Source organism: Calypte anna, chromosome 19, assembly GCF_003957555.1.
Source record: "Calypte anna isolate BGI_N300 chromosome 19, bCalAnn1_v1.p, whole genome shotgun sequence".
Classification (NCBI taxonomy): domain Eukaryota; kingdom Metazoa; phylum Chordata; class Aves; order Apodiformes; family Trochilidae; genus Calypte; species Calypte anna.
In genome coordinates this window covers 5,030,013-5,054,547 of record NC_044264.1, presented here as the reverse complement: position 1 = coordinate 5,054,547, position 24,535 = coordinate 5,030,013, and the positions used below count along the sequence as shown (strand labels likewise).

Here is a 24,535-nt window from a genome sequence, read left to right as displayed (position 1 = left end):
AGATGTGGTTAAGTCCCTTCCTTGCAGAGTAAGTGAAATCCATCATTTTGAGTCTGCCACAGGCAAAGGTTGTTCAGGAATGCTGGTACCAGAGACCTGTCTGTGAACAAGGTCTGAGCTTTCAGGATCTTTTGGGGCTCTTTTCAGGAACTAGTTTAGGAGCATACATGCCAGAGTCCAAATCAAGACAGAGGTTGGGGCACTACATGGCAACCCACTAGATGCCAAATTTCTATTTAAAAAAATCCATCAGAAAGTGTCAGGTGGCAATGCACTTTGGAGCACAGGCTGTGGTCTCCTTGGGTGTCACAAAAAAAATTCCTGGAAGGGGCTTTGAAGCATTTGGTGGCAGCTCAGTTCTGCCAGATGGGCTGGGATCTACAAACCTCAGAGTCTGCAGTTATAGCTGGTCCTCACCTTCTACCTTAGCAGAACAGTGCTGCTGTCAGCTTGGTGACAAGAAGATTAATGGAGCAAAATGGAGTAAGGGAAGGGATGAGAAGCATCTTCAGACTTTAAACAACATTTATTAAACAAAAAGTACTTGCTGGCGATTTGCACTGAACATATTGATATGCTCCAGTATGCCAACAAAAATAATTAGCATCTTCAAGGCTTTTCACACAGCCACAGCACAGTTGAAATGAAAACAGATTTCAGGAACCAGTCCAACATAAACACTGGTTCAAGTGTGCACACTCACCTCTCTTCACTGGCATTGCCACTGGCTTCGTTACGAGATGGGAACACAGAAGAACAGAGGCCAGCACTGCATGGTTCCATTCCAGCACACAGGGACTCCTACTTTGCTAGCAGCTCTCACTAAGTGATGGCTCAGGCAACATGCAAACAAAGATTGAAGCTTTATCCATAGTTTAGGATACTAAAAGTTATCCCCCAGGTATGGAAGAAAAGTCCATAAAGAATGAGCCAACACCAGTGCATAGAATCATAGAATCATAGAACTGGCTGGGTTGGAAGGGACCTCAGAGATCATCAAGTCCAACCCTTGATCCACTCCCCCCGTGGTTCCCAGCCCATGGCACTCAGTGCCACATCCAGGCTCTTTGGAAAGATCTCCAGACACGGAGAATCCACTACTTCCCTGGGCAGCCCATTCCAATGCCTGATCACCCTCTCCAGAAAGAAATTCTTTCTAATCTCCAACCTAAACCTCCCCTGGCACAACTTGAGACCCTGCCCTCTTGTCTTGCTGAGAGTTGCCTGGGAAAAGAGCCCAACCCCCCCCCCGGCTCCAACCTCCTTTCAGGGAGTTGTAGACAGCAATGAGGTCTCCCCTGAGCCTCCTCTTCTCCAGGCTGAACACCCCCAGCTCCCTCAGCCTCTCCTCATAGGATCTGTGCTCGAGTCCCTTCACCAACCTGGTTGCCTCCTTTGGACCTGCTCCAGGACCTCGATATCCTTCCTAAACTGAGGTGCCCAGAACTGGACACAGGACTCGAGGTGTGGCCTCACCAGGGCTGAGTACAGTGCATGTATTACATCACCTGGTAACCTTGTCACCTCCTTGGGAAAATTTAGAAAGGTGTTTTGGCCAAAGAAAATCTACAGCAGCAAAGCTGAACCTTCAGCCTTCACCTCAGTTGACACTTCTTTCTAAGCAGAGCATCACAAGATGGAGAAGTCCAACTGCATTGAACAGCAAGTACAAGGTGCAAAGTGACAGAACAAGGTACATAAGTTGAGGGGTTTTTTACCTTTGAAAAAAATATCAATGCTTATGTACTGCTGGGGGACATACTAAAAGTAAAGCTAAAGCTTTATAAGTGATGTAGGACAGTTTTCCATAGAAACAGGTAAGTTTCACATCCAATTTCCTCCTTGGCCAAGGAAAAAGTCATATGCTTCCTCAGCAGAGTATTGCCTATTTCTCAAAACATGCAACAAGTTCATTGTGAAGTTACCCAACTCCTGGATGGTTTCTTGTATTTCAGAGGTTGAAAGAAAGACTAAAATTACAAGAACATACATCTAGCATTGTCTTTAGTTCTCAAAAATAATGAAAGAAAAACAGTCAACCCACAACCTGCAAGCATGTGAGCCAAGAGAGTTAACAAACAGGAAAAGCTTTTAAAAGTTTAACTTTTAAGTTATCTCCATGGCAAAATGCCTCACTTGATTCACAATGAAGAACATGGTTTTTAAGTTAACAGGTGCCAACCAGTGAGAATCAGCCTAAAAAAATAAACCAAAAACCAAAAAACCACCTATAGAGTACAAATGCAGAGCAGATTGAAGATTAAATAAGAATAATAACAATAAACCCCTGACTTGTTGATTTAACTCAGTTCACCCTGAGTACACTTTTCAACACTATTCAAATGCAGAGAAGCATCCCATTAGGGCACAGTTGAGCCAAGTAACAACAAACCTGCTTTCAGGCTGGAATTTCCCCATAAATTTAGGCTCAGAGAAGTGCCACTGGGATGTGAATAATCTCACAGGCTCTTATTAAAAGAATAATAAGCCCCACACTTAAAACTATTTTAGATCTCATGAGATCCCAACATTTTTAAACCCACCTCCAGACAAACCCCCCCCCTGCAGCCAGAGACCAGATCTGACCTCACCAAGAGCTGCAGAGGTATGAACATGGATTTGCCAGCAATTCCTTCTGGCAGCTGAAAGCTTTAGCTCAGAGCAAATGGTATAAAATACATTAACAAGGAGGAAAGGGGGTGGGTGAAAACCTGAGTGTCTGCCTACCAGCCCACATGGAGAAGCTTTGGAGGGGGTGGAGGGGGGACAGGAGGGAAGCTAGACAGATCTGGAACACCAAAGCAATCAGATTATTCTGCTAGCATACCAAGCTAATTGGAAATTAAACCAAGTGTGTAATGGAGTTAATGAAATACAATGTTCTGTTGCTTAAGGCAGGAACCACCCCATTAAAATGAGGAGAAAAGGAAGAAAAGGGGGAAAAACTAAGATGCTCTGAAAAGATGCTGAGGAAAGGCAGCCTTCCCCATGCAGTTGGAGTCTCCTGCCCTCCAGAGAGCCAGGCACCACGTGATGTTTTTGAGAAGAGAGGTGCTGACATTTTCCAAGAGCATGCTGAGCTTGCATGGTACATTCATGCCATTAAGCACAGACTCCCAGATGGGATATTTGGAGCATCTGCACGGATGAGTATTTCACAGGGCCACTTGTTTTCATGACCACAGCTGATGCTGTGTGCCTGAAAGGTCCCCAGTGAGTACCAACACAGCTGAGCTCTCCCTCTGGAGTACATGACCCCCACTTCTGTTCATGTTAGTTGTATCTTTCAGCCACAAACCTCCCTCAGCTTTGCTTCCCTAGAAATGCTCTATGAACTGCTAAAAGCAGGCAAGCTAGGGAACCTATATGAACCTCTGACACCATTAATGCATTTAACTTGTTTGCCTTTAAATTAAAACCCTGGGAGACCACCAACACATTCCCAAGTCTATGAATCATCTTGGAAAGTAACAGCTCACCTGTTCAGCCTTAATTGTGACAGATTTCCAGCTCTCTGCTAAGTCATTCATCTTCCCCTAATTCCACTGCAGCAGGAGATTGTACTTCACTGCCTACAAGTCTGGAACAGCACTGTTGGATCCCTGATCAGTTCCTGACCATGACCCAAAAATTGCCTGAGTGGGGAAGACCACCTGCTTGTTCTTTGCAAGTGGGATGAATTTTTCTGGAGGAGGCAATGGAAGGGAAGTCACAGCATTAACACTTCCCATGGTGTCCTCGCCCTAACTGGTTTTTGCACCTCCTTGCTCCTACCCTGCACTGCAGAAAAATGCCACTTTGTGGCAGGTTAAAACATTGCTCTCATGTCCTTGCAAAAATCAGAATGTGTTAATGGCAAGGAAACCACACCTCCTGCAAAAGCTCTCGGGGTAGGCAGGCCAGGGGCTGCTCAGGTGTGGCTCCAACACAAAGGGTTTCTCTGTGGTACAAGTGAGCACCCAGAGCAGGAAACTTGAGTTCTGCAGAAAGCAACTGAGGGTCTGCAACCCCCTGTACTTCTTCAGCAAGCACCAGGGTGTGATTCCAGCCTGGATCAGGCACTAACCACACACCAGGAAGGTTTCTTTTTCAGGTTCTTTGGTAAGGCCCTTCACAATTTTCCTTGCAGAGGTTCTCACTGGCACCATCCAGTGGCAAACAGGGCTGTCTCTCACCCAGGCAGCTATTCTGCGAGACATCAGCTAAGCATCAACAAAAACCTTACCTAGTCCTAAAAAGGGGGTGCACAGTTACAAAAGATCACATAGCCACAGTGTTTTGTGCAAAATTGTGCTTGCCATAAGCTGGAACTGTTTGTTCTGGCTGAAACCAACATCTAGACACAAGTCAACAAAATCTCCCAGCACTCTGACACTGTAGATCATGGGATCATCTATTCAGCAAGTCTGGCACTTTGGAAATCAGACACACACTGGTGGCAGTAATTGGAAGGAGATAGGTGTCTGATGGATGAATTTGTCATTTAATTTTGTCATTTTGTTATTATAAATGAGGAGGACAGACTTCTCCAGAGTCATTGAAAATCAGGCTTTATAATACAAACTCACTGCACCTCTGGAAGTGCTAGAAGCCAAAATGGAGGGGGGAAAGCATGGCTTCTACAGAAAGTGCTTTAAATACAGACTCCTCTGCAATCTCTGCCTATTTAATTTCCAGCTTGCTACTGCTGTCTGTCTGCTTTGCAAAAAGTGCTGCTCTCCCTCTAGGGCAGCCTCATGTAAACAGCAAAGACATCCTATAAGAAGCCCCAAAGTGAAGCCACCACCCTTCATCAGTCCCTCAGCAATGGTCTCATTCACTGAACATATCCAACACTGGGAAAACAAATTCACCTCCTGGTGCCTACAAATGTCATCAGGTGCCTCTTTCACACCTGTGAAAGCTTTGATCCATCACACCATAGCAACAACACAGTATGTGATAAGGAAGAAAGGAGTTAAAAATCCAACAGCACCTAGAAAAGCACTGGGAGAAGGTGACACGAACCTAACTTAATCTATATGGATAACAGGCAGATAGACAAGAAAAGTATTCCATGGGTTGAAAGGTACCCTAAAAAGTTAAGGATTGAAAATATTTGGAGAGAAAGGTTGTTCTATTCAAATATTAAAAGACAATTACGTCTTTGGATGGAATTCCTCTTATGTTTTTCTACTAATATTTACATTCCTGCAGGAAACCAAGCGCACTAAAAGCCAGGAGAGAACTATTTACTAAGATGTCTATCGACAGCTTTGGTTCTGCTTTGAACTGCTGCCATCTGGTGGACTCGCTTTGCATCACCAGGGCTCAGCCCTTGCTCCAACCATGAGCCATCAGTCTCTAGGTCTGACTCTCAAGTACCACAACAAGCCAGTGGTAAGAAAACGGGGAAAAAAAGTTTGAACAAGATTTCAGAGAGCCATTAGTAGGAGTATAACAGCCCTACCTTTATAACCCTTCTATTATCTACTGCTGGATGCCAACAGCATTTTGCAGTCATCTGCCATCCTGTGCCATGAGCAGGAACACAAAATCCCCAGGTGTTTTACTGAGATTTTGTTAGAGCGTGAGGATTCTGGGAGGACACACTTCTGAGTTGCACTATACACCAGTTACCAACAAGAAAGGCCCTTGGGACAGTCCAGCAGCACACTGAGAGCCCAAAGGAACCAGACCTCAGCTTTCTGTTCCTCCAGACCAGCTCCTGCTGAGCTCCGTGCAAAGAAACGCACAGGTAAAAAGGAGAAGGGTTTGCTTTATGGCAGCTCTGGAAGAAATACACATTCCCTCTCTGGAGGGAAACTCTTCAACAGGATGCCTAGTGATAAAAGGCAGCCCCAAGCATGTTATACCCATCTGTAAAACGAGATTAAAGGCACTACCCACAATCAAGCTCCTGCAGTGTAAGCACCTAGTCAGCAAGCTGCACCCTTGTGCGTGTTGCTGGCCCATTACCTGCAGAAGGTGGGAGACCCCAGAGCTCTCAGCTGCACTGGAGATTTATCCATACCAACACATATGCAACTAGAAGTTGGAATGAATTCATCCAGGAGAAACTGCAAAGCTATCACAAGAAGTCTGCAGAAGAAGCTGGTGAGCTACCCGAGTGGTGTGAGTGCCTCCTTTAACCACAGCTCAGCCCACCCCTCTTCTAAAGACCCTGAGAACAAAAAGCTCAGATCAAGGGGGAAAGCACCTTGGCTGTGCCCTCCAACAGAACTTTAAAGCAATGCCCTGAACATCCCCAAACTCCATGTGCACAGTTCTATGATAATAAACTATCAGTCCAAAAATAGGAAAAAAAAAATAAAATAAATTGAACAAACCCAGAAAGGTTTCTGACAAGGTCACCTCCAGCTCAGTCAGACATTTTTATGAAGAGGGTGATCTGAGCTCACTGAAATATACACCCCCAATCTCTGCACAATTACAAGGCAATTAACAAGCCACAGATGGAACTCTTACTCTACCCAGCTAGGATGGTTAGTGCTTACTCATGTGCTAGAGGCAGCCAATTAAAAAACCATAATAAAACTGCTCCTGAAGACCATTTTTGATCAGATCTTTAGCTCCTGCTCAAAATCCTGATTTCAGAGAAGAAAGAGCAAGTGTGGGTTTTCCTGTCTACAGAATTCTGCTTCATTAAGTGTCTAATGATGCCTCTTTCCACAAGTCATCCAAAAAGGAGAAACATTTGTATTTGTATTATAAAAATCAATGAGTTCAGCTAACAGGATGCAATGACTGAGATGCACCATTTGCAGAGGAACAGGCCAGAAGACTTGATCTATCTGTACCATTCTTTTCAGACATCTCTTTTGATATCAGATACAAATACCTACATTTCACTTAAAAAGAGCTTCCAGGTAGGGCTGCATTCCACCTGATCACAGAGAAACACTTGAAAAAATATCAGCATGCACACAAATAGAGCTTATTTGGCAAAAAAAAAAAACCCTGGTCATCAGGAACCCCCACTGGAATTTCACATGGAGAAAGCAGCAATGAGCTGGACAGGGACTAGGAAGATAAAACTTAATTAGGGACGGATGCCTCCTGTACTTTGAGGGAACAATCATGCCACAAAGGCATGAATTTCAAAGGGGAGCAAAGCAATAAACTTAACTAGAAAGTATGTATGTACTAAAAATTGTAACCAGATTAAATACTGTATTAAGTCAGCAGCTATAAAAGCCCCAAACCTGATAAAATCTCTCCCCATGCATCCTTAAAAAGCAAGAATAGAATGCCCTGTTGACAGGAAAACCTGGGAAACAGCACACTGAACACTGGCCACATGATCTTCTCCAAACCTGCAGATCTGAAAACACACCATGGGTCTCTTCACCACTCTCACTCCTCCAAACTGCCCTCTCCTGCTGTGAATCCTCAGCTTCAGGAAGCACAGGTGAGTAGGACATGAAGCAGATACTGTGATCCTGCAGAGCTGCCATCAATTGCAGAGGTTTTGTTGTCCCATCCTGTCCTCATGGCCACCCAGGAGCTCATTAGCTGTCCTGATGTTTTATTAGAAAACCCTATGCTGCTTTTGTTGGTTTATTTAGCAAATGGAGCATACACTGCCCTTTGGCATTTCCCCTCTTCTCTATTCAAGTCAGGATTAAGCTAATGGGATTCTGAAATAGAGATAGGTGCTCTCATAACCATCAGTGGTTCATTTACCAACACTTATAGTGCCAGAGAGATCAATGAGCAGAAAAGGGAAAAGCAAAAACTTATTAACTTCTGTTAAAGTACCACATCTTTGCAGCCTGAGCTCCTCAATCCACATTCACGTGGCCAGAATCAGGAGAAGAAAATCAGAGGTGGAAGCAAGGCCAGGAGAAGAGTAGGTCATCTCCTTTTCCACAGCTGCCTGGGTGCCAGTGAATGCCAAGGGCCAGTATTAAAGTGGAACTAAAGCAGCCCCATCAACATGAAATTATAAAAGCAGGTGTTGCTCCTCTGCCTCAAAATTGCCCGGAGTTAACATCCTCAAGGAGTCATCAATATTCATGCAGAAACCAGACATAAAAAAAAACCCTCTCCTCACCAGGGAGGCTTACAGAAAGAGCAGCTTGTAAAAGAGACAGATATCAGAGGCAACAGGCACTTGGATCTTCTGACAGGCACCACTGCTCACAAACTGGAGCCTGCCTTTAGGTTTATTGTCTCTAGAAAGCTCAGAGAAAAACCATCAGCAGCCTTCACCCTCCTACTAAAAGGGATGGGACCTCACCACTTGCACTTGACTTATCCAGACCTGTCCAAAGACAGCTGTAACAGGGCAGCAGCTTGCTTTACATGGTTCAATTCATGCACCATAGAAAGAGCTGTCAGGGCTGCTCTAATGATGCAAAGTTTTGTCTGTAAGCAGAGTCAAATCAGATCTGTGCTCTAGAAGAGCTAAAGAAGTAGTAATCACATTATTAAGCTCCAAGTTAAGCTGAGCTGCAGTTTCCTCCCCTGCTAGGAATTACAATCATATTGCTCACTGGATTCTGGTGTATCACAGGAAAAAACAGGAGTGAAAGGATTATGTAGTGGGGCACTTCAATTTATTGGTCCCACATCTTTTATTACAAAGCAATAGGGGAAGATACCTGGTGTGGAAACAGACTCTTCATTAACTGTGATGAAATACTGATTTAGTAGTCAATTTACTCCTGTGAAACTCTTGGTCCTGATCTCCACCTCTGCTCTGGCACCTCACATAACTTTATTAAATACATTAGTATTGATTTTCTCCACTCATTACAGGCCAGTGGATTTATCTGCATTAGCTAATAAATTCATCCAACCCCTTATTCCAAAGCCTGCAGCAAAGCAATAGCTACAAGCTGTCACCAAGGTAGCAGCATCAAGTATTTCTTGCTCTTCTGATTCATCTGACTGGGAAGTTGAACATTTACTGCAGCACTCAAGACAGGCAACCCAGGCAAATTCCCAACCAGATCTAAGAATAGAAGGCATTTCCTATTTTCTGAGGCAACGTGTTCTCTAACCAAAGTGTTCATCACACTGCACCACTTGCAGTGAAAAAGATTTCTGATTATCCACCCACTGCAAACCCAAGCAATGTGCTGGAAGGACCTGTACATTACCATGGGATTGGAGTCTGCAATCAGGTCCCGCAGAGAATCCAGAAATCCTTGGTCCTCCACCATCTGGGCATTGATGTCATGCAGCTTGGCCACACAGACAGCTGCAGTTTTCCTGACGTAGGGATCCTCATCCTTGAGGCACTTCCGAAGGGGCTCACACAGATACTCTGTGATCTTATCCACACGGATGCATCCCATGGTCCGGACAGCCAGAGCACGGATCAGGGGGTTTGGGTCTTCACAGTCCTGCAAAAGGAGAGGATTTGCAGTCAGCAGCCCTGCACTGCTAACCACTGGTATCTTCCCTGCTGCCAGAATCAGGCTGTTCAGGTTTCAAACAAGCAAAAAAAAAAATTGAATAAATGTTCTCTCTGATTACATGCTAAAAAAAAAGGCAATTATTTCAGAACTTACTGGTTCACAGAAACATTCTGCACCATAAGGTAGGATTTACTGGTTCACAGAAACATTCTGCACCATCTCAAAGATGTTTTCAGGCTCTGAGAGCTTGTAAAATTGTGATCCATGTCCCCTGGTTCTGCCATGCAAAGGTTCTTTCAAGATCTGGCAGCTACAGCTAAGCTAGAGGCAGCTTTCACCACCCAAAAAGCCACAGGAAACTTTCAGACAAAACCAAATACTGGTTTCCAGCCTTGCTGATTCAAAGGAGCAAAATATACCAAGAAACTCAGCAAATAAATTTAATCCAACAGTCATCAAGGCCTATTTCTCACAGGCCATCAGTTCTAGACACAAGGCAGGGGGGATGGACTCCATGATCCCTACCAACCCCCAACCAACATTCTGTGATCCCTTAAACTTGCAACATCTGAAGCAAAAATCAAAAGCTCCTCCAAAGATACTTTTCTGATGAGGGTAAAACAAAGCAGGAGGGAACATAACACTTCATGCTTCAAGTCTACATAATACTTTGTGCATCCACCTGCATCTCTGAGCAATACTCTTCCAAAAATCAGCCTATAAAAGAACAGAGGCAGAATGGCCTGCAGCAGCAAAGCTAAGTTTATCTTTCACTGTTTAAATTTCCTACAGTTGAAAAAAAAATACCAGAAAAGCCTCACCTAAAGCATAAAAGTGACATTTCCTACCAGTGCATTCAATACCTCAAACTGTGTGTGAGGTGCTGAGCTACTGCAACACTTTCCCTTTCTAACACTTGTCCCTCAACTTGCTGAAAGGGACATCAGACATTTCCTGGCATGGAAAAGCACAAAGCTGGAAAATACCATGTCTGTCTGTAAGTCCATTCTAACAGAGTTATTCCTTAAAGCTATGCCAGACAACAGCATTCTTTCCAGAGAGAAAGGCAGGGACATCTCCCCTGGCCCAAAGCACAGACCTGCTCTCAGCCTGTGTCCTTTCCCAATTTCAGTGTCAGGTACCAGGTTAGAAACTTAAATCATGACCAGATTGCCAGTGTCTCAGATTTTATAAGTGCTCCAGAGGGAGTCTCAAACTTTCTTTAAGCACCAGGTTTTAACTTACATAAGTAACATTTAACTGATAAGGAGGAGCAACTTGACAACAGAATTAAAGGCAATAGAGCCATCAGCCAGGGATTTTTTCAGTAAATCATCTTTTAGGTTCACCAGAGATAAAGATTTTCCACACAGAGCACAGCTAAAACCTTCCAACAAGAAGTAGGTATCCATATGACAGAGATTATTCTACACTGGAAGGTGAAATATATGAATTCTGTTATCTAATACCAGTAGTTGGTCTTTAATGAGTATTAAAATGACAGAAGCAGCTTCTCCTGGAGCAGGGTCTTTCATAACCACTTAAAAGTCACTTGAGTCATCTCCTCTGCTGTAAGCAGCAGCAAGTGGGAGAGAGGACCCAGATCTGTTGGATCCAGCAACTCCTCACTGCTGCTTCTCTGAGAACCCCCAGCCAGGAGACTCAAGTACAAAAGCAGAGATAAACAACAACTCCCAAAGGTTAACAGAAAAAGGAGGTGTGGTGACAGGCACCATTTTCTGATAAGCCCTGGGAGCAAGTTACCTTCACAAAGCTGTTGACAGCCATAATGGCCATATCTGGCTGACTTTTGGCATAGTTCATCAGGTACAAGTAGACCAACTTCTTCAGCTCCAAGTTGTCAGTCTGCATGCAGTTCACAACATCAGGGAAGAGTGAGCTGAAGAGACAACAGTAAGCAAGAACAGAGAAAAAGCAAGAATGATCACATGGTATGCAAAAGGACAGTGAAAATATCAGGGAAGACAGGAAAACTTGAGTTCCAGTCTTGCTACTCTAATGAGAGAGGTCAAGCTCCCCCCCAGAACAGTTTTATAATAACTTTATCATTTAAACTCTTTGAGGGCTTTCACATCAGTCAGTTCTGGAACAGGTGAAAACTACTGTGATTTCCTAAAAGTGTTTTGGATTGGGGTGTTCACAAAACGAGAAAACTACCCTGGAAATAAACCCAGAAGAAAAAAAGCTGCTTAAAAATATTTTAGTAATGCAGAATATTTACAAAGAGCCTGCCAAATTTTAGATGAGTAAACTCCAGAGCAATAAGGAGCTTAAAACACTGAGGAGCTGAGTATCAGGCAAATATCAAGCAGCAATCTGTAAATACTGCACAGGAATTACACAGGGATATCTGCAGCTCTCAGGTATGCTGGAGAGACCTAAAGGTGAAGGGCAAATGCTGTTGGCCAAAACAGCACCTTTTCCTTCCAGTTTATCTGCTCCTTTATGCTCCAATGATGTCCTGATATTAAATTTGCAACCTTATATTAATTTCTGTGGCAACAGAGCACACTGCAAAAGGTAAATGCCTGTGTCCTTCAGTCACTATGAGGCAAAGGTTCAGTTTAAAAAACACTTTAAAACAAGTGTAGCTTCAATTTCTGCTATGACAAGTAAGGGCAAGAAAAACACTTGGCATTACCTTGCTAACACTGAAACCCAGGCAGTAAGAAAGCATCCTCTAAAGTGACATAAACCAGTTGAATTCTGGGAGGTTTTTCAGCAAGAAGAGCTACTAGGGAATCTAGCTAAACCTGCACTGAAAACAGCTCTTTGGCTTCCAGTAACAGGAAGGAGCTTGAGAAACTCAGACAGAGCACAGGCAAGGAAAAAGCCAGCCCCACATCTTGTCAGCCAAGATGACAAACACAGGAGCTGTTCCATGGAGACCTGTGCCACTACACCCCCGTGACTCCCAGGAGAAGCAGAGAGTGAAGGTGCTGTTACCTGACATCCTTCCCCACTGTCATGGCTGCAATAACCTTCTTTACAGCTTCTTTCCTCTTCTCTTTCTTCTCATTATTGAGCTCAGCCTTCAGTTCAAAGATCTCTCCTGGCAGAAGACAAAACACATGGAGCCTCTTGGGAGAAGGAAAGGCTCAGAAATGACTTTTTATTTTCCCAGCCTGTTGTTCCCATAAAACTGGTGCAGCAACATGTGGAAGCTGTCACAGACCTTCTGGAGAACACGGTTTGCTGAGAAGCAAAGCTGCAACACTCAAAGAATTATTTGGGCTCCAACTTGCTAACAAAAAAGCAGTTAACAAGCACCACTCTGCAGCTCTCCCACTTCTCCAACATTAAATCACATCCCTGGAGTGTCTGTTTCTCAGAGGCAGCTCTTATGTGAGCAGGAGGAAAAGATATTTGGAGATGCTACACTAGTACCTGTAAAAAAAAAGTCAACTAACAACAACAACTAAAAAAAAAAAAACAAAAAAACCCCCACAAACAACTAACTTAAGTAGGAATTTTTCCCAGTCTTTTTAACTTTTCCTCATCATCACCTGCTTCCTGTGAAAGCAATGAGAAAACAGCAGACTGCAGTGTAGGCCAAATGCTGACAGGAAAGCACAAATTTAGTCCAGGGGAATAAATTCTTAACAAGCCAGACAAGTACCATGCTTGCCTGGATCCTGCACCTGCTGAAGCAGCTTTTTCTCTGGTTATAATTCCTCCAGATATTACTGCATGGGAAGTCAGTGCAGGCTGGACCACAAAAGTGGCAAAGCAAGTTGGCAAAATAAAGTAAGATGGGCAACAGTCACTTTATCAAGCCTGCTGCAGGCAGAGCAAGTGGTGTGGAAAGGATAAAGCTCCCAACTGACAGCCAGCTTGGCCCAGGAAGGACACTGAGCAGTATTCCCACTGGAAGTCACAGCCTGAGGACACACTGCAAATACCAAAATCTGACAAAAATCCATTCTAGCCCCCTACCCTTCAATGCCCACACCAAAGTCACTTTGTCAGAACAGCAGCACTAATTACTGAGGAGCCTGGCACAGAAACACTACCAGGTACTTCAAAAGAAAAGAGGAAGTTTCTGTTCTGAAGAATGCAGTGACCACCCACAACACCTTCTGTGTGGAACAGAGATCCTGATGTTGCTCACGTGGAACTTGTGCCCTGGAGGAGACCTGAGCCAGCAGCACTGTGGTCACCAGAGCCCAGACAGTGCAGGGTGGCCTCTTGCAGCCACCCCAGAAAGATCTGCCTGACACCTCAGGACTGCATTTACAGATGGAGTTCCTTAGAAAGATGCGAGATGCATTTGCCTCATCCATGAGCTCAATCTGAAGCTGAATGACATATAAACAGATCAACACTGCAGGGTTTGTTTGGCTGGCAAGTATTCATCAGAAGCATTCAGATGGTCTGCAAAGGAGAGGTTAATACAAACCATTTTCCACATCTACTGGAGGAAAATGAGCAACACCAGGCTTAAAGTGCAGCCAGCAAGAGTCAGGATCAAGAGTGCTTTGTTTTGAGAACAGATTAGAAAAATAAATCTGCCTGGGACAGTTTCAGCAGAGCAAGTCCTCTGCTGAAACAGAAGAAGGGGTATTATATCCTCAAAGATCTTTCCTGTCTTTCCATTTTAAGGGCAGCAGTTTGTCCTGAGGTGAGGTGACCACCACAGCTGCAGCAAAGCCAAGGGGGAAGTCAAACAGAGCACTGGAGCTTTGGAGGAAGCAGCAACAGGAAATGCCACTCTCTTTGCAACAGCTCCATATATTACATTTATACCTTAAATATCAAATATCTCTCAATCAATTCAGCCTTGTGATGTCCAAGAGAAAAACCATCCTCAGTCTTAGTCCATAATTAAAACTATCTCTGACCAGATCTGCACTCAAATACCAATGATCTGTTCTCTGGTCCTTGAAAAAGCAGCAATTTGGGTCATTTTGTGCATCACATCAGTTTTGTCTTGTGTCACTGTATGACCCACTTGAGAAGTTTCTCCCTGGATGATTAAGCCAAGAAACAGGGACAGAGCTGAGAGAAAAGCCCCAGTGCCTCTGCATGCAGTTCAAGCTGTGTAAAAATAGCCACCCACCACCTCCCATTGACTGCACCAGCTTAACACCAACCTTTTTTATTGGTCGTGAAGTACTTGGAGTCTGTCATGGTTCCAGTTCCTTAAAACACCTGAGAAGAAAAATAAAAGAACAAAAAGGAGTCAAACAGCATTCAGCAAACACCCACTCTGCAGGGCAGGAGCTCAGAGGATGGATGGTGAGCGTGGAACATAAGGGAAGCAGCAAACATTTTGCATCCACAGGCACAAGTTTCACAATCTCCCTTCTGCACCTGCTGCTATTCCTTGGCAAGCTCAGGGATTTAAAGGGCTCAGCTGAAAAATGCTGCTGAAAACAGCCTGAGGCAACAGGCTGGAAAAGCAGTGGTTGCTCAGCCCAGCTCAACTCCCAACCTTGAAAGGGAAAAAAAAATGTGGGTTTTAACTCCTTATCAGCAGGAGATCTTGCCAGGTTCTGCTGCTCTTTCCCCTGGACACAGAATTTACTTTAGCTGCACCTTTAACATCTCCACTGGAAGCCACAAGTCCACGTCTCAGACAAAGGAAATTGTCAACTCCCCCTAACGAGACCTTCCCGTGCTGCATCCTGATGGAAAGAGCAATTCTCCTGCCTGGCAATACCCACCCCAGGCCCTTGCATTTCTTTCCCTTCTTTTGTTCCCCAGAGATGCAAAGCAGTTGTGGCTTTTGGTTTGTTGGGTTTTTTTTTTTGAAGAAAAGCCACTACTTTATCAGTTCCCTCAAGCTTCAAATTGCAATATTTCTCTGTCAAGACCCCACCTCTGACACACACACACACACACACCAGCTGATTATTTCTGGGCTGCATCTGGGGACAGGGCTGAGAAATGCTGCTGGGACAGCAAGGACAGAAAGGTCTCCCCAGCACTTGTACTGCTGCACAGAACAAAACTATTAACACCTTATATTCTAAGGGGTTGCCCAAACAGATGTGGAGAGCCAGAAGTTTATTCTTGCATTTGCCAGCTCTGTCACCAACATGATTCCAACAATTTTCAAGCTCTGGCTAAAAACCAAGCACTGAAGTGGGCAGTTCTGCTTCTGGCAAGTACCCATGACCCTAAAACCATCCCCCCCAAAAAGGTTTTCCTAATTTTTTCCTCCTTTCTCTTTTTCTCCCCAATTTTCCTTCTCTTGTAAATACATCCAGGACCTCACATGTTACCAGCCAAGCAGCAAGTTATCCCTTCCCTAAATTCCCTAAATCCTGCCTGTCTTGCCTCTAAAACTTACATTCAGTTTGATAACTCAGCAGATAAATTCCCAGCTGAGGGGACATCAGGGAACATCCACCACCTTCAAAAAAACTCAAGAGCAATGCAAGGCAGAGCAGGAACAATCCTGTCCTGTGCCAAGAGACCAAATGGGAAAGAATCTGGGGCTGAGCCCAGGTCCCTGGAGCTCCTGCCTGCCCCGTGCCCATGTGGTGAGGGCCTCATCCCAGTTAAACAGCATTACTGGGTTTGGTTTCCCTCCCTTTCTGCTCCTGCCAAGCTGGAAAGCAAACCATGCCTGAGGACAGCCCTGGAATCTTGTTTCACCTACAGGAGGGGTTTGCCCTCCTTCCAAAACAGCAGCTGGGTTGGAAAAGCCACAGGAGCCACAACACTGCAAACCTTCCATGAAGAAAAAAAAGAAAAAAAAAAATAAAAAGCACTAGAAGAAGATCCTAAAAGAAGTTGTTGTCTTTTAGAACAAAAACCACAGCTCATGTTGAGCTGCAACACTGCTGCTGATGCAGTCCTTTGGAGTTGAGCCCCCCAAAAAAAAAATACTTAAAAATACTTAAAATACTTAAAAAAAAAATAAATACTTAAAAAAAAATAAAAAATTACTTGAGTGTTATTCTCTACATGAGAATCTGGCACAGTGCCAGGGAGAAGGCACTGAATTCAGCTTTGCTGGTCCTTTTGTGGCTTTAGATGGGGATTTGGCAACCTGGGTCACACCTCCCAGCTGAGCTGGTCCAAGATTGCTTTAACAGTGGCCAGAAGAGCAGATGAGAGAGAAAATCCAGGAGGGAAACCAAACCAAACCAAACCCACCAGACACCATCCCAGCAGAAGAAACCTTGCTGGATTGGAGAGCTGACCCTTAAAACCCCAAATCATCAGACTGTGCTGGTTCTCCAGCTTCAGATCAGAGTCTTGGAAAGCTGGAGGAGCCTCAAACCTCTCAGACTCAGAGAAAACGAAGCACAGGCCATGTCCTCACAGCCTGGTTTGAGAGCTGCTCACTGAGCAGAGTCAGATGTTGACAAACTACCACAGCCCAAGATCAATTACAACACCCTCATGGCTATCCTTGTATTTTTAGGAGGAAATCTCCATCAGGTTTCTCCCTTTTTTTACTGTCCTTCTGGGTCCAGCACTTTTTAAGGTAGAAATAAGCAAGAAGGGTTCAACTGAGAGCAGAAGGCTCCTGTTCCAAGCCCAGCAAACAAGAAGGGATGAAGCAGGAAATTTCTGCTGAAGCTCTGGCAATGCTTAATGCTCTAAGCATTAGCCTGGCATTTCAGTGTAGACTGAATTAAAAATATGATTAAACAAAAAGACTGAGAAACCATCACACCCAGAAAAATAAACCTCTTTAGCCCAAAACCACACAGAAAACTGGATCCTGAGCACCACCCATTTTGCCCCAGCCTGCCCAGCTGCCCACACAGGATGAGGGGGTGGGGGGGGGTTACAGCCTCCCCACTGATCCAGGCTCCCTGGCATTGAACCAACCCAGTGCTGAACCCCTGAACCTCTTGGGGTGACCCCAGGTTTCAGCTGGCTGCACTCCAGCTGGTGCCAGCACCTCTAATCTGCACCCATTCTGCCTGCAGAGCCTCCTGAGTAGTTCCCTGCTGGCCCAAGGGGAGCTCAGGGTTGCCACAGCATCAGGAAAGCAGCACCTCAGCTTCCCCCTCACAGCACAGGGGAGGGGTTGGTGATTCCTTCACATTTTAGGGAGCATTCCCCACTCTGGGGCTCCCCAACCCCTTCTCCAACACTCTGTGGTCCCTTCCCCACTCCCCAGGACTCACAGCCCCTGCCCTGCCTGCAGCACCCCCCAACCCCCTTCCCTCCTCCCAGGCCCCCCTGGACCCTCAAACCCCTTCCCTACCCCCTCCCCACCTCAGCAGTATGTTTCCAGACCTCTCCCAGTACACCCTGAGTTGCAGGAGCATTCCCTACCAGTTCCACCTCCCCTCCCCAGTGCTCCCAGCACCACTGCCCCCATCCCAGCCCATCAGCACCCCACCCAGTTCCACCAGTATCCCGCTGCCTTGCTCTGCCCCAGCCCAGCACCTCCTCACCAGTGCCACCCCAGCCTCTCCCAGCACCCCACCAGCCATCGTCCCCACTCTGGGCCAGTCCCGCCTCCCAGTGCCCCACCCCTCCTCCCAGTATCCCCTCCCAGTGCCCCTCACCTCCTCCCACTGTCCCCTCCCAGTGACCCCCAGCCCCTCCCAGTTCTCCTCCCCACACCGCCCCAGTCCCCCCCACCCAACCTACCCCCCACCCAGTGCTCTTCATCTCCTCCCAGTACCCTCCAGTGCCCCTCCCAGTACCCTCTAGTGCTCCTCATCTCCTCCCAGTACCCCCTCCCAGTACCCTCCAGTGCCCCTCACCTCCCCCCAGTACCTCCCAGTCTCTCTCCCAGTACCTTTCAGAGCTTCTCATCTCCTCCCAGTACCCCCTCCCAGTACCTCCCAGTAACCCCGCCCAGTCCCCGTCACCCCGTCCCCACCCGGTCCCGGTCCCACTCACAGCTGCGGGGCGGACACCGCTGAGGGGGCGGCGGGACCGGAACGGGAAGCGGAGCGGCTGGGCGGGACAGGGCGGGAAGGACTCGCGAGACTTAAACCCTCCCCTCCACGAGAGGCCGCGCCCCTCGTACCATAGAGAACCGCGGCGTGAAGACAGAGCGCCGCCCGCTTCCCCTCTACTTCCTGGATACCCGTTCCTTGGTTGCACCAGGCGGGGGCGCATCGGGCAGAGTGAGAGCTCCCCCTAGCGGCGGGGCGGAGCGCAGCGCAGGCTGGGCCCGGGCAGGAGGCGCCATGGCGGAGCTGGGCGCTCACCTCACGGCTGCCTCGGCCGCCGATGACCGCCCCTCCATCTTCGAGGCGGTGGCCCAGGACAGCCTGATGGCTGCCGTGAAACCCGCCCTGCAGCACCTGGTTAAGGTATGGGCGAGGCAGCCCCCAGGCCTGGGCTGAGGGGAGGGGCTCTCTGTGAGGGAGCGGGAAAGCTGAGGGGGGAGCGGGGCTCTGAGGTGAGGGGTGAGTGTTCTGTGAGGAAACCTGGGCAGGGAAAGACCCTGGAGATGCCATGCAGCTCTCTACCAAGCCATTAATGGCCAGGGTGTAGCTCTGGCCACAGCGTAGCAGTTCTGACCCATCCGATTCAGGGGGATAATTTATCGCTGCTGTAATTTGTACTCCATTCCCAGCCCCTTTTTTGTGTCCCTTTCAATAGGTCCTTGCTGAATCCAACCCTGGCCGGTACGGCTTCCTCTGGCAGTGGTTTGATGAGGTTTATGCCCTTCTGGATTTGCTGCTCCAGCAGCACTACCTGGCCAGCTGCAGTGCCTCCTTTTCTGAAAACTTCTACAGCTTAAAGAGGATCCCGATGGGAGGTGTCAGACAGCAACCTCTGGCTACTGCTGGCCTGCCAAAGAGGCAGCACTGGAAGTCTCTCCTCTTGCTGGTTCTTGTTCCTTACCTGAAAGGAAAGCTGGAGAAACTGGTGGCCAGCCTGAGAGAAGAGGATGAGTACTCCATCCACCCTCCATCGTCATCCTGGAAGCGTTTTTACAGAGCCTTTCTAGCTGCCTACCCCTTTGTAAACATGACCTGGGAGGGCTGGTTTCTTATCCAGCAGCTGAGCTACATCCTGGGCAAAGCTCAGCATCACTCCCCCCTGCTGCAGCTGGCTGGTGTTCGCCTGGTCAGACTGAGTGCAGAGGATATCCAGGCCCTGGAGAAGAAGTGGGTTGGAGCCACCTCAGCTCAAACACAGAGGTAGGTCAGAACTTGACTGCTGCTTTCCAGGAGGGTTGTGGGTGGGTTAATTGAGGGGTGATCCTGCAAGTAAAAACATCTTGTTCTCCAATAATTCTCCAAGATGAAATTAACTTCCTGCAAAATGTGCTCCAGAAAGGTGTATTGGTGGTGTAGCATTAGCAGGGATATGTTTCATGAGATCTTGTGATAAGAAAATTGCCCTGCTTGGGGTTTGTTTTTCTGGCAGTCCAGCCTGTATCTTGTTCAGCCTTCACCTACACTTGTCTGACAGGACAAGTAGACTGCAGCAGCTGTGAAAAGGCCCCAGACTTAGCTCTTGGATTTTTCTGAGCAGCAGCTAGGCAATGCCCATGCTTCATGTCCTGTAAAACCATAGTGATCCATCAGGGAAACTCTCTGTGGGCCAGGTTACCTCCATCCAAACTCAGTTTAAACTTCTGAATAGCAGAGGACCTGAAGCCTTCTTAAAATCCAAAGAATCTGGGAGAAACCACCTGGCAGGTGCCTTGTGTCAGAGCTGAGGTACAGTGCCCAACTTCTGTAGTACAGAGAAGTTGTACAGAGCAGGGACTCAGCCCCCAAATCCTTTTTGCCACGGTTTGCAGCTCAAGTGTGCAGCAGCAATGTTTTATTAATGTTTTCTTCACACTTTTCCAGCATGAAAAACCGAGTGCAGGCAGGAGTGAGGAGAGCCCTGAGTGGCTTTGCCTTCTCCCTCTCCACCGGGCTCTCCCTCAGCGTCTTTTTCCTCCAGTTCCTGGACTGGTGGTACTCCTCTGAAAACCAGGAAACAATCAAATCCCTGACGGCCCTGCCCACTCCTCCACCCCCCCTGCACCTCGACCGCGGGCCCGGTTCTGTTCCCTTGCCCCAGCTGAAGACTTTGTGCCCCCTCTGCCGCCAAATCCGCCTCAACGCCACCGCGCTCTCCACCTCGGGCTTCGTCTTCTGCTACCGCTGCGCCTACAGCTACGTGAAGGCTCATCAGTGCTGCCCCGTCACGGGCTACCCCACGGAGCTGCAGCACCTCGTCAAACTCTACTCCCCTGAGGGCTGAAAAACCCTGCCCGAGAGAGGGCTGAGGCAGCACGGAGCTTAACTCCACCCCTGGAGAGTCTGCCGCTCATCAGCGAGCTCGGGAAAGCTCCTTTGAACTCGGGGGGACCTCGGTTTTGCTGCAGATTGTGGGTAGGGTTCTCCCTTTTGTTCCTGAGCTGCTCAAACCTCCTGTGGGGGTTCCAGAGAGGCTGCCAGCTGGTGCAGAAATCACTTCAAAAGGGAAGAAACATCGATTTGGTGAGAATGCAGATGGGAAGACCCAAGAGCATCACTGGCAAAAGTCCTGCTGGAGCCCCTGAGCCAGCACATTAAAGAGGTAGGGAAAATGTTTTGGGTGAATTATTCCTTCTTGAGCAGCTTCACAGGGTGAGGTAGGGACAGGCTTGGACCTCTCCTCTGATCCTGCTCCTTTTCAGAGTCTCCCTGTGTTTTCAGGCTGCTTGGAACTGAGACCATCAGACATTTCATGCCCACCAACAATTAACACTTAAGAGTTTTGGCTTCTGAAAGGAACAAGTTGGTGTACAGGCAAGGATACAAGAGGGAGGTTACATTTTCTGCAAGAGAAAAACAACAAAGGATTAAAGCAGCCGTGGTACCACGTGATGAATTGAATCTGTTATTAAGTGCTTTCATAAAGCAAAATACTTTCTTGATTGAGAACCTTACATTTCTTTTTCTCAGGAGTGGAGAAGAAAAGCAAGAGTTTGCTCCTCTAGGAGCCCTGTTTACATAAGAAAGACCAAAGCTGCTTTCATCTTTGCAGATGACAACAGTGGGGAGAAAATTAGTATTTTGTAGGCTAGGGATCTTTACCATCTGTTTGGTTTACATCTTACACTGTGATTATTCCAGACCCACCAGTGTAGCACTTTGATACCATCACAAAACATCCTTTCATGGAACAGAGAGGGAAGGAAAGTGTGTGGGATGCTATGGCTGGCCCTGGTTTTTCAGGCTGGGAGGTATTTTTCCTGCCTCAGCTCCAGGGAGCAGCAGTTCCCTGCTCCAGACAGCACAGTGACAATTCTTGTGGAATATGAAGAGCAAAGTTTGCTGCACTAAGTACATTGTCTTTCCAGATCAAGAGATGTGTTCCAACATTTAATCCACTCACAGCCATCTCATTTCCCCCCCACTGTAGCTCTGCTTCAGGAGATCCAGATCTCTAATATCCTCCCTCACCTGGGAGCAAGACAGCAAAGTTATTGAATAATGAGGGAAAATCCAGTCATCTCCCTCCTCCCAAAGATGCTCTGGAAAACACCTGCTGGAACAAATGAGATTGTGCCCCAGTGCTTGTCCCATTCCCTCTACACAACTTCCAAACCCTTGGTTACCCAGGTCCATTGTCTGAAACAAAAGCTATGAAACCAGCACAGGTTATACAATCATCCCCATTTGTACCTCCATTTAGTGATTAACAGATTTCTTAAAGCCATGATTACCTAAAGATAGGCAGGAGAAGATTGTTTTCGAGGAACACAACTTTATTAACCCAATGTTTGGACTTCTGTAGTAATTTTCTGACTTCTGTACAGCCAAGCAGCACATGCACCCAGGATGCTTTGTGATTTAATACACTTAAATCAACATTAACAGCAGCACTGGAGTTACCCAGTACCTTACTTTAGAACTTTGCAAGGTTTTTAAAAATACTCAGTGAACCTCAGCCACATTCAGGACTTGTTTGGATGCTCTTGAAACAAATTACTGTGTTAGCAACTGAGCTGTTTTCACTTCTTCCTTAACAGAAACAAACCACATGGCTTCTGTTGTGAGAAACCACCAGAACTATGCTCCTAGGTACACATTCCCTGTAGAAGCTTCATTCTCCACAGGTAGAAATGAACGTAAAGCTGTCACCAAGACCTGGAAGAGAATAAATCCTGGATTAGCCAAGAGCTTCATCTCTTTTCTTCTGCTTCCTTTAAGAGCCCAGATCTACCTGCTCTGAGAAGGGCTGCATTTCATCCAGAGCAGAGCTCAGAACTTCAGCTCAAACTCCATTTTACAGCATTTGCATTGCACTTACAAACAAGATGCAGTGGCAGAGCCTCTGGAGTTTCATAACCCTTGTCACACATGAGAAAAAACACAAACCTCTCTTACTGCAAGCTCAGTGATAAACCCAGTGCTTCCACAAGGCACAAGCCCAAACAAGTGTTGGCACTACTTGTTGTTCAAACCGAAGTTTTGTTTTCCTGCTGTGAAAAGACAAAAATGCTAAGATTTCTTAATATTTTTTCCAGTATTTTTTAGGGTGTTCCAAGAAGCAAAGCTGTTCACTCTAGATGAGCTCAGCCTGAATCAGCTCAGAGAGAAGATTAGGTGATCATTCCCTGGTCAGAGCAAAGACACAAAGCCTCTGCAATACCAGTTCAGACTATACTTCACTCATCATTGCTTTGGGCAAACTGCTTTCTATTCTATCAGGAGCTTGGTCAGGAAATAGAACAGAAGGGTTTAGTTCTTGGAGGAAAGGACAAAACACCTCCCCACACCCAACAGCCAGAAATTAACCTGGGTTAATTCTGGTTGATTCTGATCACACAGGAGAGCTCTCTAATTGAAGTTTTATGCTCATCCACAATTTAAAGGTTTGGGTTTTGTTTTTTTTTTTATTGCCTTCTACAGATAAGAGGATGAAGCACATTTCGAGCACATTTACAGGGGGGCAGGGGAAGGGGAAGGCTGGAGGGGACACGTCTGACAGGCTCCAGCTGGATCCAGGGCAGGGGGATCACAAGCAAGGATTCCGAGGTTAAGGCCAGGCAGTACCAGGCAAAAATAAGAGGCAAACGCGGGTCATACCTATGGGTGCTGCTGCGGCCAGCGGCTCTGCAGTGCTCCAGAGGCTCAGTTCCAGCTCCTCAGAGCCTCTCCAGCCCTCAGTTCCTCCACCCCTGCCCCCTCCATAGCCCCCGTGCCCTACATCCCCCGGGCATCCCCCCCACGTCCTGCTCCCCCCACACCCCATCAACCCCACATCCCTCGGGCTCCCCACTCCTCAGCTATCCCTCACCCCGAGCCCTCCTCACCCCTATCCCGGTGCTCCCGATGCCCCCGGACCCTCCTCAGCTCCATCTTTTCCTCCCGCACTCACCTAGCGCAGGCGCAGCCTTTGTCCCACCCCCCAGGTGCCCAACAGCCAATGGCAGCGCTCGGCAGGCATGGCCGGCAGGGCGGCAGCCAATGGGAAGGCGCGTTAGCGGCATTCGGGGCGGGGCCAGAGTTTCCCGCCCAGAAGCGGCTGAGGGGGCGGCCCGGGGCGGTGCGTGAGGAGCGGTGCGGGACAGGGCAGGGCGGGATGGACCGGGAGCTTCTCAGTGTCTGAGGTGCTCGGTGCTTGAGCTGCTCCGGTTTTATGTTCCGTTCCCTCAGCCGGACCCTCTGCAGAGCCCAAGGACACCAATCGGTGCCTCGGCACCGCCCTGACCTGAGGGCGCGGCTCTATAAGGCGGACAAGCACCGGCCCCACAGCCCATGGGTGGGAGGGGGTGTGGAAGGGGGGGTGAGCCTGAAAGTAGGTGAGTGAAGGAAAAATTAAAAAATAGGGGGAAAGGAGGAATAAAAACAAACAAAAAAAAGGTTAGAGAAATAAAAAATGTTCCGCCAGTTGAATGGGAGGTGCTTGAGAAGTATGATGTGCTGGGTGAGTTAAAAGCAAACAAGGTCTGGCTTAAGGTCAGGTCAGAAATCCACCCTGTGTGGGCTGGTGAGAGAGAGGCAAGAACAGGGCCTCCTGGCCACGTTTGAGCTAAGAAATGCAAATCTATGGCTTTTATAGCACTATTTCCCCATTCAGTGTCAGCAACATTGCACACAGATGTTACCAGCCTCCAAATAACCTGCCACCAGGCTGTCAAACTGAACAGCTTAAAAGTTTTTGTTTTTCTACCTTCAGGAAGCTTTTTTTTTCACCCTTATCAGCATACAAGGAAAGATTATCCCCATGGTTCCTTTCATAACCCCCAAAATTCAACACTTAATCATGCCCTGCCTATC

General features: G+C 47.1%; 2 protein-coding genes and 1 non-coding gene across 4 annotated transcripts in view; 1 reads left to right on the top strand and 2 right to left on the bottom strand.

Annotated features, from left to right (window-relative positions):
• AP2B1 (adaptor related protein complex 2 subunit beta 1) overlaps positions 1 to 18,317 on the bottom strand; it is a 74,648-nt gene extending 56,331 nt beyond the window's left edge. The window contains exons 1-5 of one of the 2 annotated variants that reach the window (XM_030462643.1): positions 18,210 to 18,317; positions 14,483 to 14,540; positions 12,336 to 12,441; positions 11,133 to 11,268; positions 9,108 to 9,353 (exon numbers count right to left, since the gene is read on the bottom strand). In XM_030462643.1, the coding sequence (XP_030318503.1) occupies positions 9,108 to 9,353; positions 11,133 to 11,268; positions 12,336 to 12,441; positions 14,483 to 14,519 (525 nt within the window). In that variant the 5' untranslated portion in view covers positions 14,520 to 14,540; positions 18,210 to 18,317. The remainder of the gene's footprint in view (positions 1 to 9,107; positions 9,354 to 11,132; positions 11,269 to 12,335; positions 12,442 to 14,482; positions 14,541 to 18,209) is intronic. The other variant, XM_030462644.1, reaches the window with a different exon arrangement.
• Positions 18,318 to 18,483: 166 nt separating this feature from the next.
• PEX12 (peroxisomal biogenesis factor 12) lies at positions 18,484 to 22,466 on the top strand. Its single transcript, XM_008490713.2, has 3 exons — positions 18,484 to 18,628; positions 18,921 to 19,465; positions 20,126 to 22,466. Exons 1-3 carry the CDS (start codon positions 18,503 to 18,505, stop codon positions 20,523 to 20,525), a joined length of 1,071 nt encoding a protein of 356 aa, XP_008488935.2. The 5' UTR covers positions 18,484 to 18,502; the 3' UTR covers positions 20,526 to 22,466.
• Positions 22,467 to 22,838: 372 nt separating this feature from the next.
• Positions 22,839 to 22,936, bottom strand: LOC115599403. The gene has a single exon (XR_003988381.1). It is a non-coding gene; the product is annotated as a Z30 small nucleolar RNA (small nucleolar RNA).
• Between the last annotated feature and the right edge of the window lie 1,599 nt (positions 22,937 to 24,535).

Excerpts from the sequence above, each read along its gene's own strand:
- PEX12 (XM_008490713.2), top strand. The coding sequence starts at position 18,503 with ATGGCGGAGCTGGGCGCTCACCTCACGGCTGCCTCGGCCGCCGATGAC. Across the intron at positions 18,629-18,920 it reads CCCTGCAGCACCTGGTTAAG|GTCCTTGCTGAATCCAACCC; the intron begins GTATGGGCGAGG and ends CCCTTTCAATAG. Across the intron at positions 19,466-20,125 it reads ACCTCAGCTCAAACACAGAG|CATGAAAAACCGAGTGCAGG; the intron begins GTAGGTCAGAAC and ends ACACTTTTCCAG.